The 20,270-nt window shown below is 43.7% G+C and overlaps 1 protein-coding gene across 1 annotated transcript in view; it reads left to right on the forward strand.

Moving 5' to 3' along the window:
- man1a2 (mannosidase, alpha, class 1A, member 2) overlaps positions 1-20,270 on the forward strand; it is a gene marked incomplete in the record, with an annotated part of 364,168 nt that overhangs the window by 289,729 nt on the left and 54,169 nt on the right. Inside the window, 1 exon segment of the mRNA XM_037687118.1 lies at positions 13,737-13,909. Coding sequence (XP_037543046.1) covers positions 13,737-13,909 — 173 coding nt within the window.

Here is a 20,270-nt window from a genome sequence, read left to right on the forward strand (position 1 = left end):
ATCTTTAAAAAAGTCATTGAGGATAAACGTCTTGTTGGAAACAGACCTTGCATTGATTAAACACATCCTGATAGGGTCCAACGCAGGCACAGCCGTGGAGGGAGAAGCGTGCGCCAGCGGGCGCAGGTTATAAAGAACAGCTCCTCCAGGTCTGCTGGTGCGGCGCACAGGTAAACAACTCCAGGTGTTTACATGGACTGAGCGCGCGGGCAGCTGGCCAGCAGCCGGGCCCCGGGAGCACCACGGGTCAGAGAGGAGAAGATCAGATCCAGAGCGAATCCTGATAGAATAATCCACACTTTGCCTCAGTTTCACCAAAATCTCTGCACGCTTCCCACGACGTCTGCAACGTTTCCTCCATGGAGAAAGGCCAGGGTCACGCAGAAGGAATGCAGGAATCTCAGACAGGACCGGTGGAGGAGAGTTGTGACCGCTGTACCAAAACTCCACAGGAATTTCAGCAAATGTACGGAGCACCAAAAGTGCCCGACGATCATACTGAAAATATGACTCGGCACACTGCACCAACCATTGTAAAAATAACAAAAATACAATACAAGCATAGAGCGAGTGACGGACAGCCACTGCCCGGGCTTCAACTCGAAAGCTAGAGGAGTAGCCATATTATTTAATAAGAAGGTTCATTTTACAGCATCAAAAATAATGAGGGATACAAATGGCAGATTTCTTATAATTGCAGGCTGTCTGTTCCATACCCCTGTTTTATTAGTGAACATTTATGCACCAAACTTTGATAATCCTGATTTTATAAATAATCTATTTAGCACACTTCCTTTTCTCGATACTCACCGGCTATATTGAACACTATCTTTTTTGTTTGGTCACTAAAATGTCACCAAAGCCTGCTAAAGGAGGAAATTGGATCCAGTCTCACCTGCGGCCTGCTTTTCGTGGTGAATCTTCAACGTGTGCTGAGTCATCTCCTGTGTCAGAGGCAGCAGCCCAGGCTGCTACAGTTAGCGATGCCAGCAATCTTAAAAAGGAGCTACTTGCGGCTCTTCGGGATGACTTTACAGCTACACTCAAAGCGGAGTTTCATGCTGTTCTTGGTGAAAGTCTCTCTTTGATTATGTCCGAGCTGCTATCCTTCAAAAAGGAACTGTCCTCTGGTCTATCCACAGTGCAGGAGAGTTTTACGGGGCTAAACGTAATGGTTGCTGAGATGGAGAGATCCCTATCCACCTGCACTGATGACATTGTTAGCCTCCAGAAAAAGTGGACAGCCTTACTAAAACTGTTGCACAGTTAGAGGATAAATGTGATGACTTGGAGTCCCGGTGTCAGAACATCCGCATCATTGGTGTCCCAGAGAATGACCCTTTATCGGCTTCGACGGCTGCGGTCTCTCGTTTAATAAAGGAGGCTCTCGGTCTCGCGGAGGAGCCGCTGCTGGACCGCACTCACCGTATCCCAATCCCTAAACCCAAGGCAGATGAGCGCCCTCGCCCCATTGTAGCTAAGCTACATTATTACACTGACTGTGTCAAAATCCTGACAAAGGCAAGGGAGCTGCATCGGATCAAGGTGAACGGTATGACCATCTTCGTTTTCCCCGATTATACTGCCAAAACGGCCCGGGCGCGGGCAGCCTTCACGGATTGCCGTCGCCGGCTCCGTGGCATTGAGGGGGTCCGGTTCGGTTTGCTCCATCCGGCCCTTTTGCGAATCACCCATGATGGATCTACACGGGTCTTCACCTCTCCCGAGGAGGCTAATATCTACATCGGATCGATTGTCAAGTGAGAACTATAACTAGAAGAATTTGTTTCATAAGGGGGAAGAAAGGTTAAAAAAAACAAACGGGCTGTTTTGAAATAGTTGCTGCTTACTTGTGTAATTCAAATTATGTTCTCTGCAGGTGTTCTTGGTTTCCTAAAATAGTGCCTATTGTATATTTTAATTTTCTCTCTTTTTTGCTAGTTCTACGGGAGTCGCCTAGTACTTGGGGGTGTTTTTCTTTTTGTTGCGCTATTTGGCTGTAAGGATAAGTTTCCTAGTGGCTCCTGTTGGAGTCTGCACGGTTCCTTCATTTGGGGAAGGACAGAGTGCAAACAGGGGGTGGGAAAAATGGTTGTGTATGTTTATGCTTTCTTTCTTTTTTTTTATTTTTTATTTTTATTTTTAATATTTATTTTTTTATTTTATTTTTTCCCTCTCCTTTTCTACTTCTGGGGGGGGGGGGGTTGGGAAGGGCTGCAATATCTATCAACTTCTGTTATAAACAACTGGTCACATGTCCATTGATTTGAAAGCTTCCTCAACATCATCTGCTGTTAGATTCCCAAGTTGGAATGTTAAAGGTCTTAACAATCCAGTGAAGCGATCTAAAATAAATTCTCATCTGAAACGTCTAGATCCTGACAAAGTATTTCTACAGGAAACACATCTGCAGAATGCAAATTAGTTCAGGCTCAAATATCCATGGGTTGGAGAGATTTACCACTCGGGCTTCAATTCGAAAGCTAGAGGAGTAGCCATATTATTTAATAAGAAGGTTAATTTTACAGCATCAAAAATAATGAGGGATACAAATGGCAGATTTCTTATAATTGCAGGCTGTCTGTTCCATACCCCTGTTTTATTAGTGAACATTTATGCACCAAACTTTGATAATCCTGATTTTATAAATAATCTATTTAGCACACTTCCTTTTCTCGATACTCATTTGTTAATTCTAGCTGGGGACTTGAATTGTGTAATGAACCCAGCATTAGATCACTCTTCATCTCGGGCCTATACGCAGTCAAATATGGCTGTGTCAATTTTGGATTTTGTGAATCAAAATGGGTATGTAGACCCGTGGATGGCACAGAATCCAATAAAAAAAGACATTCTTTTTTCTCTCAAGTACACCAGTCCTATTCCCGTATAGATTATTTTTTTTGTTGACGGCTCTTTAATGCACAGAATCACGTCTTCTGAATACCATCCGATTATTATTTCAGATCATTCCCCTTTAAGCCTTGATATAAACTTCATGGATAAACCCCGTTCTTGCCCTCATTGGAGATTTAATAGTCTCCTGTTATCGGACGAGCCATTCAATAAATTCATCCTATCAGCAATTGATGATTTCCTAACGTTTAAAAAGAGCGACACGGTCTCGTTCTCACTATTATGGGAAACGTTGAAAGCCTATCTTCGCGGTCAGATTATTTTTTTCTCAGCTAATGTTAATAAAAATCTACATGCTAAGATATCAGAAATATCAACAAAAATTCAGAATATTGACAGGCAAAATGCCATTAATCCGTCACATGCTTTACTGAAGCAACGACAGGATCTTCAGACTGAACTTGATCTCCTAACAACATCTGATGCGGAGCGTCTCTTGCTTCGATCTCGAGCCGCTTATTATGAGCATGGGGAGAAACCAAGTAGGCTTCTGGCGCATCAACTGAAACGAAAAGCTAGCTCTCGCACAATATCGCAAATCAAGGAATATTCAGGCAATCTGTTTCCAATCCTGCCTCAATCAGTGACATTTTTAAGAAATTTTATTGTGATTTGTATAAATTTGTATAAATAATTCAAAAAATGTAAAGATAAGATAGCCCCTCTCCTTCTTGAGGTTTATAATGAGTCCCTGGGGCATGGCCTGTTGCCCCCCACCTTAGCTCAGGCTTCAATTTCTTTCCTGTTGAAGAAGGGTAAGGATCCCACTGCTTGCGAGTCTTATAGGCCCTTGTCGCTTTTAAATGTGGATTTTAAGATTTTGGCTAAAGTTATCGCAACCCAGCTTGAGACGGTTCTTCCTCAGATTATTTTGCAAGAACAGAATGGATTCATCAAAGGTCGCAAGTTGTTTTTTTAATATTCGTACACTATTGAATGCAATCTTTTCAGCTCATTGCCCCACGTCTCCTGAGGTGATCATTTCTCTTGACGCCGAGAAGGCCTTTGATTGAGTGGAATGGGAGTATCTCTTTGCCGTTCTCAATAGGTTTGGTTTTTGGAGAAAGGTTTGTGTCCTCGATCAAGCTACTTTATACTTATCCTCAGGCTTGTATTGTCATTAATTCCGTCCAATCTGATTATTTCCCGTTGGGACGTGGTACTAGACAGGGTTGTCCTCTTTCTCCCCTCCTGTTTGCGTTAGCCATTGAACCTCCTTCTGTTGCCCTAAGATCCCTCTCTTCTTTTCACGGAATTATCCGCTCTGCTGTTGAGCTTAAATTGTCCTTATATGCAGACGGCCTTCTCTTGTATGTTTTGGATCCCTTATGTAGTCTTCCTCCAATTTTTAATATTCTTGAAAAATTTGGATCTTTCTCTGGCTATAAAATTAATCTACTTAAAAGTGAATGCTACCCAGTAAATTCATTAGCTTTAGAACTTGGGCAATCTGACATTTTTTTTTAACTCAGCCCCTCAGGGTTTAGGTACCTGGGAATTAATATTACACGTACTTTGCCCTCAATGTTTTCTCAGAATTTCGCCACCCTAGTTTCTCAAATCGCATCAGACTTTCAGAGGTGGAACTCTCTCCCTCTTTCACCAAGTGGCAGGATTAATGTTATTAAAATGAATGTTCTACCTAGATTTCTTTTTTTATGTCAATGTATCCCTCTGTTTTTGCCTAAACAGTTTTTCAAGTCCCTGGATCAGATAATTTCTTCCTTTTTGTGGAGTGGAAAGGCCCCCAGACTGAGGCTTTCTCTATTGCAACAGTTCACCACAAATGGTGGTCTTTCTCTACCCAATTTTGCAATGTATTATTGGTTTTCACATATTCATAATTGATTTATTGGCTAAATTCACCTCATCTGATCTGGTGTAAACTTGAAATTCATTCTATTTCTCCATCTTTTTCACCTGCCTCAATTATCTATTCATCACTACCAATTAAACTGTCTTCTGTTACTACAAATCCTTTAGTGCTCTCTACACTTAAGATCTGGTCATAATTTAGGTCCCATTTTAAATTTATGTCTCCCTCTAATAAAATGCCATTATTAAAAAAATCATATATTTTCTCCCGCGACCTCTAATGCTGCCTACATAATTTGGCATGAGAGAGGCATTAGAACAACAAGAGATCTTTACAAAGATGGTTTGGTTCTTAGTTTTTCAGAGTTGTCCTCAAAATTTAGCCTACCTACTTCTCATCTGTTTCTCTATTTCCAAATTAGACATTGTGTTTCATCGCTGTTCCCAAATTTTCCAACTCTCCCTGCTGACCCACCATGGGCAGACCTTCTAGTTTTGAAGCCCAATCTGAATTCACCCTTTTCTATCCATCCATTTTCTTCCGCTTATCCGGGGTCGGGCTGCGGGGGTAACAGCCTAAGTAGGGAGGCCCAGACTTCCCTCTCCAAAGCCACTTGGGCCAGCTCTTCCGGGGGAATCCCGAGGCGTTCCCAGGCCAGCCGAGAAACATAGTCCCTCCAGCGTGTCCTGAGTCTTCCTCTGGGCCTCCTTCCGGTGGGACGTGTCCGGAACACCTCACCAGGGAGGCGTCCAGAAGGCATCCTAAACAGATGCCCAAGCCACCTCAACTGGCTCCTCTCAACGTGGAGAAGCAGCGGCTCTACTCTGAGTCCCTCCCGGATGATCGAGCTTCTCACCCTGTCTCTAAGGGAGAGCCCAGACACCCTGCGGAGAAAACTAATTTCGGCCGCTTGTATCCAAGATCTCATTCTTTCGGTCACAACCCAAAGCTCGTGACCATAGATGAGGGTAGGAACGTAGATCGATCGGTAAATTGAGAGCTTTGCCTTTTGACTCAGCTCTCTCTTCACCACGACAGACCTGTACAGCACCCGCTTCACTGCAGATGCTGCACTTATCAGCCTATCGATCTCACACTCCATTTTTCCCTCATTCGTGAACAAGACCCCAAGATACTTGAACTCCTCCACTTGGGGTAGGACCTCCTCCCTGACCCGGAGAGGGCACTCTACCTTTTTCCGGCTCAAGACCATGGCCTCGGATTTAGAGGAACTGATCTTCATCCCGGCCGCTTCGCATTCGGCTGCGAACCGCTCCAGCGAAAGCTGTAGATCACGATCTGATGAAGCCAATAAGACCACATCATCTACAAAAAGCAGAGACGCAATCCTAAGGCCACCAAAACGGATCCCCTCAACACCTTGGTTGCGCCTAGAAATTCTGTCCATAAAAGTTATGAACAGAATCGGTGACAAAGGGCAACCTTGGCGGAGTCCAAATCTCAGCGGGAACAAGCCCGACTTACTGCCGGCGATGCAGACCAGGCTCTGACACCGGTCATACAGGGACCTAACAGCCCGTATCAAAGGGCCCGGTACCCCATACTCCCAGAGTACCCCCCACAGGGTCCCCCACAGGGTCCCCCACAGGGTCCCCCACAGGGTCCCCCGAGGGACGCAGTCGAATGCCTTCTCCAAGTCCACAAAGCACATGTAGACTGGTTGGGCTTCCTCAATGGAAGACGTGCTGGTGGGATTGAGGAGGTCTTCAAAGTATTCCGCCCACCGACCCACAACATCCCGAGTTGAGGTCAGCAGCACACCACTCCCACTATAAACAGTGTTGGTGGCGTACCGCTTTCCCCCCCGAGACGCCGGATGGTGGACCAGAATCGCCTCGAAGCCATGTAGAAGTCGTTCTCCATGGCCTCTCCGAACTCCTCCCATGCCAGAGTTTTTGCCTCAGCAACCACCCGAGCCGCATGTCGCTTGGACTGCCGGTACCCATCAGCTGCTTCCGGGGTCCCACAGGCCAAAAAGGCCCGATAGGACTCCTTCTTCAGCCTGACAGCATCCCTCACCGACTGTGTCCACCATCGTGTTCGAGGATTGCCTCCGCGACAGGCACCGACAACCTTACGGCCGCAGCTCTGATAAGCCACCTCGACAATAGAGGCATGAAACATGGTCCACTCAGACTCAATGTCCCCCACCTCCCTCGGAACATGTTCAAAGTTCTCCCGGAGGTGGGAGTTGAAACTCCGTCTCACAGGAGACTCTGCCAGACGTTCCAAGCAAACCCTCACAATATGTTTGGGTCTGTCAGGTCTGACCAGCATCCTCCCCCACCATCGGAGCCAACTCACCACCAGGTAGTGATCAGTTGACAGCTCCGCCCCTCTCTTCACACGAGTGTCCAAGACATGTGGCCGCAGATCAGATGAGACGATGACAAAGTCGATCATCGAACTGCGGCCTAGGGTGTCCTGGTGCCAAGAGCACATATGGACACCCTTATGCTTGAACAAGGTGTTCGTTATTGACAATCCCTGACGAGCACATAAGTCCAACAACAGAACACCACTCTGGTTCAGATCAGGGGGGCCGTTCCTCCCAACCACACCCCTCCAGGTCTCACTGTCATTGCCCACATGAGCATTGAAGTCCCCCAGCAGAACAAGGGAGTCCCCAGGAGGTGCACTTTTCAGTACCCCCTCCAAGGACTCCAGAAAGGGTGGATAATCTGTACTGCCGTTTGGTGCATAAGCACAAACGACAGTCAGAACCCGTCCCCCCACACGTAGGCGGAGGGAGGCCACCCTCTCATTCACTGGGGTGAACCCCAACACACAGGCACCAAGTTAGGGGACAATAAGTATGCCCACACCTGCTCGGCGCCTCTCACCAGGGGCAACTCCAGAGTGGAAGAGTGTCCACCCCCTCTCAAGAAAACTGGTTCCAGAGCCCGAGCCATGCGTAGAGGTGAGTCCGACTATTTCTAGCCTGAACCTCTCAGCCTCACACACCAGCTCAGACTCTTTCCCCACCAGTGAGGTGACATTCCACGTCCCAATAGCCAGCTTCTGTAGCCGAGGATCAGACCGCCAGGGTCCCCGCCCTCGGCCACCACCCATCCCACATTGCACCCGACCCGTTTTGCCCCTCCCACAGGTGGTGAGCCCATGGGAAGGGGGACCCACATCTCCTCTTCGGGCTGTGCCCGGCCGAGCTCCATGGGTAAAAGCCCGGCCACCAGGCGCTCGCCCGCGTACCCCACCTCCAGGCCTGGCTCCAGAGTGGGGCCCCGGTGACCCATGTCTGGGCAAGGGAACACTAGGTCCATTTATTTGTCTCATCATCGGGGTCTTTGGGTTGCACTTTGTCTGGTCCCTCACCTAGGACCTGTCTGCCATGGGTGACCCTACTAGGGGCATAAAGCCCCTGACAGCATAGTTCCTAGGATCATTGGGACACTCAAACCCCTCCACCACGATAAGGTGGCAGCCCAGGGAGGAGGCTTTTCTAATACCCTTTTCTAATATGTATGGAAAACTTATGGCAATTGAATCCGACTCATTGGGTAAAACCAAAACTGCTTGGGAACGTGAATTGGGTGTTGAACTGTCTGATTTGTGGTGGGATAAAGTTATTCTCAGCGTATGCCAAAAGTACACCATGTGCCAGATTACAACTTCATAACAGATTCATTGTTACGCTGATGATAGTCAAATCTATATGCCACTTGTCAAATAAGTACGGAGCTCAGACTGATCTTATGGGGAAGAACAAGTCAGAACATGTTATTATGTGTTATCATGTTATTTTGTGTTGATCTGCTAAGTCATAGTTTGAAGGCCTCAATCCCTTGAAAGGTCGGGGCCATGTGTAAAAACAGCATGAGCACACACACATACAGGCCCACTTGAAGAAACACACACACATGCAAGCTCACACACACACACACAGGCCCATCTGAGGCACACACGCAGAAGGGAGGAAAGCAGAGCAAAGAATGTTCTTTTCAAATAAAGTACCAGTTTCAGATGAATGAGAAATATGTGGTTATAATAAAATCAATAAACAAAGTAGATAATCAAGTGATATTATAAACTCTGTGATTTTAGAATGTAATCTTATGATCTTACAATGTAATCTGTGTTTAAGCTGATTCATGATGAATGTTGAATGGAAGAAACCTGTTGCTTCGTGAATGTTCTTGAAAGAACGTTATGAGTAAGAATGTTACGCAAGGGGAAAGCCCTAAAATGTAGCTCTGAGCCAATCAGCATGAAACAGCACAGAATGACTGTGCGTTATTGAATAGAAATACACCCAGATTTTAATATGCATAAGAATGACTGGCAAAATCTCATAAGAAACCAGTGAAGTCGGACCAAGGTCCCGCCTAAAAAGGTGGGATAAGCCTGATGGGGTGACTAGCCGAGAAGTGTCAGTCAAAATCTGAGGCTTTAAAAACAGAGGGTTTCAGAGAAAGCTCTGCTGTTTGGGGACCCACTTCACAAGGTGAAGGACCTCAGGACAAGATCCGAAGAACCTTTGGACGAATTATGGATTAATAGGGCGATTTTGGACGGTTTTGGCTGGAGAAGAACTGGGATGGAATCCGATGGAATAAGTTTCTTTTTTGGAACTATTTTCTTCAAAACTCAACAGCCCGGATTAAACCTGAAACCCTTTTTCTTCAAATTGAACCAGCACAAGGACCAAGGAGTGGCCCAAATCCGACCGATAATGGGATTGGGAAATCTGCCTCTTACCGGATTCAGAAAACATGGTAAGGGGACGCTTATTATATTAAAAACCTGGTTGCTCAGAGTTGTAGAAGGGTCTTCTTTGTGGTGAGGAATAATCTGTTGGGGCAGGTGGAGAGAGTAGGTAAGCTGTGTGGGTACTTGTGTTCCTGAGGGAGGCCGGGCGTGGCCGGCTGGACTGAGGGAAGTCCGACGCCGGCAGAGAGGAGTCCAAGCGCCTGTTTCAAACCCATCCACCTACCTAACCCAGGGAAGGTCAACAATTTAAAAAGGAACAAAGGAGTGAGAATCATTCATCATGTAATCTCTGTGTAATCCAGTGTAATCATTATTGTGCTATACCGCTGTTCCCCTGCAAAAGTTATTGATTAAAAGCAAAGCAAAATGTAAAATTCTGGATTCTTATTTCAAACACACCTTTTGTTTTTGGAAGTGGAAAACTTGGTTCAATGAAACAACAGAGGTATGTGGGAGGTTTTAAATGGTTTTATTAGCTTTTGATTATAAAACAACACCCATGAGTCTTTTTTCCTAGGCTCTAAAAATCACCAGATCGATTAACAATTGTAACGCTAAATCAGGAGATGAGCTACCGTTAACTTGCACTCCCTCGTCTGCCAAACGTCCCCACTCCAGCTGCTAGGTCGGGCGAGGCACGAGGTGAAAGTTGGGTGTGGTGCAAGGATCGAAGGTAGTTAACAGTCTGGGTGAATTATCTCAACACAGCCTTAAAATTAGAATGGTCCTAGGAAACTGCTGCGGGTAATACCTGAGCCATAGGATTAGTTTTAAGACCCGTTGGAGGAGAGGCTGTGGTGAGGGTGTGGCACGTGCCCTGTGCCTACCTCACTCGGGTAGCAAGACACACTAAAAAAGAAAGATGCCCCCTCAATTAGGCCACTTCTGTTGTGTCTTGAAGACATCAAAGCCTGGATGTCTTTAAACTTCTTAAATTTCAATGAAAAGAAAACAGAAGTGATGGTGTTTGGTCCTAGTGGCTCTTGTGAACCTTGCCCTGTTGATCTGGGCCCTCTGGCACCACATGTAAAGAAAACGGTTTCTAACTTGGGTTTTAAAATGGACAGTGATTTTAAATTAGATTCCCAGATTGGAGCGGTGGTCAAGACCAGTTTTTATCACTTCAGACAGCGGGCTAAGGTAAAGTCCATCCTTACAAAACAACAGCTGGAAACAGTAATCCATGCCTTCGTCACCTCTCGGCTGGATTACTGCAACGCTCTTTACCTTGGAGTCAGCCAGTCCTCCCTCAGATGCCTCCAGTTGGTCCAGCACGCTGCTGCTCGGCTTCTAACTGGAGTTCAAAAAAGGGAGCGCATCACCCCCACTCTGGCTTCACTCCACTGGCTGCCTGTTCATTTTAGAGTTCATTTTAAGATTTTTTTATTTGTTTTTAAAAGTTTAAATGGTCTTGCTCCATCCTACCTCTCTGAGCTGCTTCACCCATACTCTCCTGCTCGGTGCCTCAGATCAGCTGATCAGCTGCTCCTGGAGGTGCCGAGGTCTAAGTGGAGGCTCAGAGGGGACAGAGCTTTTTCTGTTGCTGCTCCAAGACTGTGGAGCGATCTTCCTCTTCCCATCAGACGAGCCCCTTCACTGTCCAGTTTTAAAACTCTTTTAAAAACACATTTTTACTCCCTGGCTTTTAGCACACACTGAATTTTGCTCTGCACTGTTTTTATTATTTTTATTGATCTTAATGTTTTAACAACTGTTTTTATGTGTTTAAATGTTCTTGATTTTATATGTACAGCACTTTGTGGCAGCTGTGGTTGTTTTAAATGGCTTTATAAATAAAGTATTATTATTATTAAAGTATTGTACAGTTCAAAGTGATAAATAGAGTTCATTTCTCAAAATCCCGTCTATCTAAAATCTTTCGCTCGATTCTGGACCAATGTGACAGATGCCAGATGTATTATGAAATTAACAGGGGTCGTGAACGGTCGGCACCCGATGATTCACACGAAAGGAAATAAATCAGAGGAGACTGTTACTGCTAGAAATAATAGTGTCATTTATTAATCTGCCACAGAAAAACAGCCAAGCAAACATGTACACTTGTACACTCTTTACACACACAAATTGATATGAGAGCCTCTCACCGTGACACGTGGTCGGGAAGCCGTTCGACCCGGGTAAACAGGAATCACATCAATCGCTGGGCACTCACGCGCGTTGGTCCACAGCAGACTTCAAAATTCCCTTGCCTGTCACACCTCCTTTATACCTCTCCCTGACCGGATCGCGTGAGAGCAGTGAAAAACAAGTTTGATGGTTGTCAGGAGGACAGATCTAATTAAAACCTGTTTTTCCAGTAAGGAGCGCCGTGACCGCAAAAGCGGGCCAAAGCTCTTCGGTCAAAAGCACTCCTAATGCTTATTAAAGCATTCCTAGAGAGGATACACTGCCCCCTTCGTCCCTCTGCTAACCATCAAAGAGTGTCTAAATATTATAAGTAACACACACACAAAGTATATGTTTGAACAGGCATAAAGGCAACTTAATATATTTTTATATCACCAGAACTCACCTTGCAACTTAAGTCATGTTTTTCTTCTGCCCGAGCTTACAAAAATTTTGGAAATATTTCTTTTCCATACTTCAGGGTTTTTAGAATTCAGATCCAAAGTGATTCAATTCAATTCAATTCAAAAATACTTTATTAATCCCAAAGGGAAATTATTTGTTGTTGTAACTCGTTATCCTCATTTCGTTAAGAGATGTTATAGATGCTGATGGCTGTAGGCAGGAATAATCTCTTGTAAAGGTCCATCCCACAGTGGATCCTAAGAAACTGGCTGCAGATGCCGTCCGATCCATCCACCCAGACTCGGCTGGCCTCTCGGTTCCCCTCAGGCTGTAGAACCCTCTGAATGCCGGGCAGAACTCCTCCCAGAGCGATGGCCACTCCTCCCAGCAGTCTGCTGAGCTCCTCATTGCTGCGGACAGCCAACTGTAGGTGCCAAGGGATGATCCCGTCCTTCCGCTGTCATGAGCCGTGTTTCCTGTTAGTTCCAGGATCTCAGTGGTCAGGTACTTGAGCACAGCTGGCAGGTAGATGAGAATGCGTCCACAGAACATCCTTTTCAACTCATTTGAGATCTGGGATTGTAGTTGAGATATTATTTGAGCTTTTGAGATGTTAATCGGCTGTTGTTGGTTGTAGAAAACTGCCTTGTTGCCACGGTTATGCATCATAACAAATGTCCAAAACTAAAAAAGTTTCAGTAAAAATCCTTCCAGCTGCACTACATCTGATACAAGAGGAAGCAATCATCCAAAAAATGTGATTTACATCCAGAAAAGAGGAATTAATGTTTCCAAAAGCAATATCTCAGAATGAAAGTAACAGAGCTAATTAATAATCTAATAATAATGATCCACTAATTGCCATCTTTGGAGTTCCAGAGACCTCACTTAACCTGTCCCCCCAGCAGAGGGAGGTCTTGGCTTTCTGTTCTGTCCTAACCAGGCGCTGTATTTTACTCTTCTGGAAATCTCCTACACCTCCATCTACATCACAATGGCTTAACACTGTAAGATCATTCTTGAAGATAGAAAAAACTTTATTAACAGTGAAAGGCAGTTCAGCAAAATTTACTCTCAAGTGGGCACCCTTTATGACACACATAAAATCTCTGCCTTCATAATGCATAGACTGATGTGACTGACTCATCACGTCATCGTGTGACTAAATTTTAAAGAATAAATAAATAGGTAAAATACAGTTACACTTTAGCTTCTCAGTGCCATACCCCCCACCCCCCTTTTCCTTTTTTTTCTTTTTTCTTTTCTCTTTTTTTTGTATTTGCATTTATTTTGTCTTGTTTTTGTCATGTCAGTTTGGTGATTTATGTTTGCTATGGGGAAAAAAAATGGGAGAAGTGTAATTTTTGCAGAATGTATGTAAGGTCAATGGATGTATGTTCTCCTGATAAACAAATAAAATAAAAAAATAAAAAACAAACAAGAAGCAAAGATAATGTCTATCTCTTTTATATTATTTTCAACTGCCAATTCTTTTTAATCAGACCTTTTCATTATTTTTTTCACTATATTTGCTTCCCTAACCTATCTCATTTTTCACTTTTTTCCACCTCTTTCCCTATTTGAATTATGAATTTTATTTTATTTTTGTTGTTGTAATAATTTATTACATGGTTTTGCTTACGTGCTCTTTTTGTTTCCATTCACTGAACTTTCCTACAGTCTCATTCCTCTCTCTTCTGGCCTTCTTTTTTAATAACTCCAGTGCTGAAGCTCGGCCCAGAGGCCTTTAAGTTTGACAGCGGTCTGGAGGCGGTGGCTGTCCGGCAGAATGAGAAGTACTACATCCTGCGGCCGGAGGTCATCGAGACATACTGGTACATGTGGAGGTTCACACACGACCCCAAGTACAGGCAATGGGGATGGGAGGCAGCACAGGTAAATAAAAACAAACTGCACTCATTGTAACAAGTTAAAATTTCACACAAAAGGTTATACTTTCCACCAACTTAACAGAAAGAATTCAGGAAGATGCTTTCTGGAACAGTGTCTAATTTCATGCAACGTAATGTTTAATATGGTATAAACTGATTTAAAGCAAATGCATCTGGTGATATTTGATAACTGCTAAGAAAATGGCTGTGGGAAGGCATTGTTGGATTATTTATTCACTCCCCCATCCTAAACATGTACAATGTAGCAGGGTGCTTTTATGGTGCACAGCAGTTAAAACCCTCGGATAAAATGTGTCTCTAAAGAAATCAACCTTTTTTCCAAATGTCATTTTCTTGAAATTTGACTCACAGACAGCATCAGGGAGAAGGAAGAGTTGTGCCAACAGCACCAATGTAGGGTTTTAACTGTGATTTCTGTTGTTAATACAAAGTTCAAGGTGACTTTATTGGCATTCGCATCACATGTGGACCATGAGTTTGAATGGAATTGTGTACTCAAGGTCCCATTTACACCCATAAATAGCAAAAATATAAAGTATAAAAAAGAAACAGTATACAAGGATCTAAGATATATGCTAAACAATAATAATGTAATCTAATACGGTGTTAGGACAAGAGCTGGCTGCGGGCCACCGGATCCGGAAACCCGCCTCCAGCCCACGTCGCTCCCCCCGGCTCGAACCTCCCTCAGAAGCGGAAAATCACACTATCAATAAATCAAGGAGACGCGAATTAAGGTTTATCGATTATAATAAATCTTTTTTTTTTCTCTCTATCTGTCCTCCGGTAAAGCCAGACATGTCTCCCTGAGCTCCCCCCACCTGCTTCCCTGCTTGCAATCTTTTGTCTTTTGTCCTGTGAACCCTTAAAAAGCCTTTTTTTTCCTGCATAACTCCTAATTCGAAGGTTCAGCTGGTCTCTCAACAAAATTGATCAACTTCTCCCGACAGGAATCAGGGTAAGGAGGACCCTTTTATCTCAACGGAAACAAATTGGATTCATCATGACAACTGTTTTTTTGCTGTTTGGCTGGTGAATTCTGGATTGTCTATAAATTCGTGTGGATGTGCCGAAGCTCAACAGCACTCAGACTGAATTTGTGGAGTTGTGTCAGAGAGCTGGAGCAGCTGTTATCAGGACTGTACACTCTATAGCAGCACACATGAAAGGGAAATAATCTTGGAGAAGCTGTGACCTCATCTTTTGGCGTAAAGCAGGGGTGTCAAACTCACTTACAAAAGGGGGGCAAAATTAAAACCTTTTTCAAATCAAGGGCCAGTTTCAGAATTTATATTAACTCAAATTAGAAACCAAACATCTGTTCTTGGTTGCATGTTCCTCAAAAAGAGTTTGATTGGTCTCATTTGACGTTCTCTGTTGCACTTTCAACATAAGCTCTCGACCTTTGACCTCTCTAAGTGGCTTTAAGAATCTGTTGGACTCCTGGCAGGGACCAATGCAGACATGTTCCTGTTTTTAGTGTTCTACATTCGCCTTAGAATCTAGCTGTTTTTTTGTTACCTTTTTCTTTTAGCCATCCTATTTGTTAAAAAAAAAACAAAAAAAAAACTGTAGTATGACTTTTTATAACTGTTTATTTTTGTCGCTGTTGTCCATTGTTGTCATCATTCTTTGTTGAAATCAGGTCTCGCTTGTAAATGAGTCCTCTAGGCTCAATGGGATTTACCTGTCTAAATAAAGGTTGAATGAATGAAAATAATCAAAGATTACTGAAAAAATTCAAGAGATAGAAGTATTTTACATTTCACATATCATCTTGGGGGCCAGATAAGATGTCAATGAAGGCCGCATTTGGCCCCCGGGCCTTGAGTTTGACATATGTGGCATAAAGGATCAATTCGGCTGTTTTGGAGTTTCCATCAGAGGAATATATACCAGCGAGACTTTAAAAGGCAGAAACAACAATTCACGAGTTTTACCTGACCAAAACTGTGGCCTTGACGCTGGACTTATCTCAACTCCTGGCATGTTTTGAAAATAACAAATATGCTTTGTCTGTCTCCTCACCCCTCCCTTCCCCAAGGCTGTGGACAATTGACAGAACCTCAACTGAGCTGATGATGAATAACACCTCTGATCTGGACAATGGCTGAGAGGGGGGGCTCTGGACTATGCTATGTCTTTCCCTTAAAAATTCAATGTCTTCACCGGCCTATATGTAAATGTATAATGTCTATTTATGTTGCTTTGCTGTGGTAGGTTTTTTGATGCCTCAAATCATGCCCTGTCTAGGACTTGGCGTGAGAGATCTTTTTTTATACGGTCTCTCATCGTGTTTTCTTCCCTTTTCTCATCTAAGCAAAATATTTTGAATAAGAGGGCCGCAGCTTTGTGCAGGCCGTCCATCTTTCGGACGACTGTATGTACATGTTCTCGTTGTATCTCGGTGCAATGATAATAAATTTTATTCTGATTCTGAAAAGGTTACAGTTTACAGCGCTGGCCTCTTCAGTCTCTGACGCGGTCATAAACCGTAAGGCCTGATGTCCCTTGTCATTACTCATTTATAGGGTCCTAGACTCCTCCTTCACAGAATGGGAGCTCAACTTGTCAGTGTATGAGGGGGCATGACTAATTGTGATCTAAACGGATCTTACGTGGACTGACGTGTATGGAAATATGAGATGGTGCTTCAAAAAGCCTTTCTACCTGATGTAGCAAGCAAAAATAAACTATATTCCTTGATGGATATAGAATCCCTGGGAGACTCTTTTAGAGTTGCTGGGCCAGTTTAACCCAGTCAGAACCGGGTCATAATTTCATTATAATCCCATCTCTGAGCAGATCAAAACCCCAGGACCAGTCTAGATAAATATCTAACACCTCCCCCTGGTTCGAGGGACCCTAAAAGGGGTCCCTAAAAGGGTGGAACCAGCCTAAGCTGGTTCAACGAGCAGTCACAGGCCGAAGTGTCCCTGGGCAAGACACTGAACCCCTCGTTGCCTGTGTGTCACATTGGTGTATGAATGTGATCTAAAGCTCTGATTAGTCTCTTTAGAATGATTTATTCAATTAGCTTTATAGAGATCTAGTAGAGTGCTGTTTGAATGGGTAAATGAGGACACAGATTGTAGTGTAAAGCACTTTGAGTATCTTTATAAGATAGAAAAGTGCTATATAAGTACAGTCTATTTACATGCATATATAGGGTCTGGAGTGGGCACATGGTGGCATATAGGTGGTGGGATGTGTAATCTTTCTCACCTCTAGGACCTGTGCTCACTCTCATATATAGCATGGAGACATTTAGGGTTCTGGGCAAGGGTTGGGGAGGTGAGCGGGCACTGCCTTCTCTCTGGGGAGGGGGTGGGTCTGTGCCTGTCGTCGCCGCATCCCCCCCATTTTAAACGCACTATACAACAACATGTATTGTAGTAGAACATACGGACGATATATTCATACATTAAACGGGTTCTTCATTTTTCTGGACTGTATAACATACGTGCGTTGAATGTAATAAAAATGTGGACGTGAGACGTTAATTATCTTTGACTCACCAAGCGAGTGGGTCATTTATTAACAGAATCAAGTTTAACACATCACACATTTACATTAATTGGCAAGAATTGGAAAATAACGACATAGTTAATCAGCTTTACAACCAGGAGAACCATACGGCCATGATTTTCCGTTGCTACACCACAGACATTTCTGAAAACATCTGGATTAATTTTCTAGCAGATAGGAGAGTTTAAAGATGGAAAGATGAAGTTTATCTGAGAGAGATGTGTGAGGGAATTTGTCTGTTTTAACCAGAACAGCACGCTCCATTGAAATCAGCTTGGACCAACGGTACGCTTGGTCGAGATAGAACTTTTACCTTGCAGACGATAGCTTCAGCGTCGGTGTAGAGCTCTTCTTTTGACTCTTTCAGAGTCTCCGTGAGAACAGCTAAAAACCTTGGGAGTCGTGTGAGGTTATCCAAACAGAAGTTATAATTCCCAAAATCGTCTCTGGTTCAGCTTGATTCTAATTCTATCAGGTTTATACAACGTCGACCCCCAATGTAGCAGACCAAGGAAGCAAGGACACGAGGCAGGTAAAAAGGTAAGTGATATTTATTTACAGGTGAAGATAAAACTCGAACAGCTGTAAGGGAAGGGGAGAGATGGTGAATATATATCCTCTTGGTGGATGATGATGATGATTGATAAATCAAGAATTGATCCTTACTTGTTATTGTTTCAGGAGATGGTTGAGGAGGAGCAGAGAGTGGGATCCTGGGTGTGAGGAGGAATCCAGAGGAGAGTAGCAGGTTGACCCAGACAGCGTGGTGGATGTTGTTGCTGGAGACGAGACATCAAAGGTCCACAGGAAGGAGTTCCAGTGGAGGGAGAAGTCCTAGGGAGGACCAGAATGAACCAGGCCGTGGAAGGTCCGATTGTCAGAAGATGTCCCAGCACTGGAGAGGAGGCTGGCAGCTGCTTAAATAGGTGAGTAGCAGTACTCCTCAGATTGGTGGCAGGTGTGACGAGTTGGGTGATTAGCTGTGGAGGGAAAGTGACAAACAGACACAAACAGACAGAGGGAAACCAGGAATCCCACAAATTCAGCAGCATCCTGAATGCCCGCGTTCTGCATTCAGGAACTCCCAAACTCTCTGCATTCTGGATTCCAAAAACTCTCTGCTTGAACTGCTGCTCCATCTTCAAGACTGAGCTTACAGCAGCTTCAAGACTGAGCTGAACTCTCTGAGCTGAACTCTTCTCTCTGAACTAGGAAGTGCCAACCTTTTAAGAAGGGTCACTTCCGGTTCATTTGAGAGCTTTTTGATTGGTCGATGGACCAAAGCAGAGGTGTGGTTTGTGATGTAAGGTGTTATTAAAAGTCAAGGAAAAGATTCAGATTGTTTAAGAACAGACAGAAAGATATCATGGAAAAACCCAGATTTAGTGGCGTCGCTCCACCAAGTATCTCGCTGTAAAAGTTAAACATGACATTTCTTTTCAGTAAACTTTCAGTTGACCGAAACTCGAACTTTGACACACTTACAAATTTGCTCACTTCAAAGCAGACGATCAAGAAATTGAATCATTACTCTGTAACGTACTCTAACTTGATTTCACTTTGAATTGAGGATTAAAAATCATTACTACTGTTTAAGTAAATAAAAATGAGTAGTTCACTTCAACGTGTAAGCATTGTTTGAACTAACACAATTTGATTATCAAAACATTTGTAAAATAGTAATGATCATAGAGAATTGTCTTTTCCACTTGATTAATTCAAGAAAGAAAGTCTCAGGATGGGTTAACCTGTATTTCTGGATTCAAATCAATGAAATGACAGTTTCAGTCCCATATGGTCAGTTTTGACATCAGGCCTAGTCCACTACAGTCCCCCCTTTGGAAATCATCGCCTGTCCATGGGGATGAATTCCAAACTTGAACTTACGCCTTCGAATGTCCTTGAGCTTGATGTAATCCAGCAAGGAAAACCAGAGTCAAGAGTAATCCACAATGTTCTTGGTAATTCCATTGTGTTGATGATAATTCCATAATGTTGTTGGTAATTCCATTGTAGCAATGCTTTAACCCCTTGGAAACAGAGTCTGTAATCCATTGGAAAAAGTCATATAATCCACAACGGTAAATCCACCACGATTGGAAGTGTTGATTGGTCAGCATACAGAGGGGTTCCCTTAGATTGAACTGAAGATGCGGCCACTGGATGAAGAGTGGAGACCAACGTCAGGATTGCAGGTCGCCTCCAGCGAAGGTCGTCTCTGGGCGACGTCCAGTCTGTGCCGTTCTGGTTCAATGTGACATGCAATTATGTGGTTTAAGGTGGGCTTATGAAGGGGATTTTACATAAGGCCTTAAACTATATGCACCTGGTGTGTAAGCTATTATGATTGGGAACAGCTACAACTACCAGTTAAGGGTTGGAACATGCTGAAAAAGGGTAACTACAGGGGTTTTATACCTATAGAAAAGGGTTCCAAACTATTTTTCCATTTCTAACTTGGTTTAAGTTAGCTTTACATGGCAAAATATAGTTTGGTTCAATTGTCTGTTGTATTTTAGACGACTTGAGATTGGGTGTTTGGTTTCCCCATAAATGTTTTTGGAAGTCTATGGCGAGACTCATCAAAAAGAATTAGCTATCCCCCCGAATAGAATTGTTCGAGTAGGTTCGGCTTAAGCGTTGTGAGATCAATGTAGATTATGGTACTTAAGGTAGCAATAATATACATTGACTCCGCAAAGATTGCAATTTAATGAATGAACTGCATGTTGGCATGGTTAAAGGCCTCTTAGTCTCTAACTTAACTACACAACAAAATTCATTCTTGCCTGGGGTGTTCAAAAACAATACCAAAA

This window comes from Nematolebias whitei, chromosome 13 (genome assembly GCF_014905685.2).
Source record: "Nematolebias whitei isolate Nwh7 chromosome 13, NemWhi1, whole genome shotgun sequence".
NCBI classification, from domain to species: Eukaryota; Metazoa; Chordata; class Actinopteri; order Cyprinodontiformes; family Rivulidae; genus Nematolebias; species Nematolebias whitei.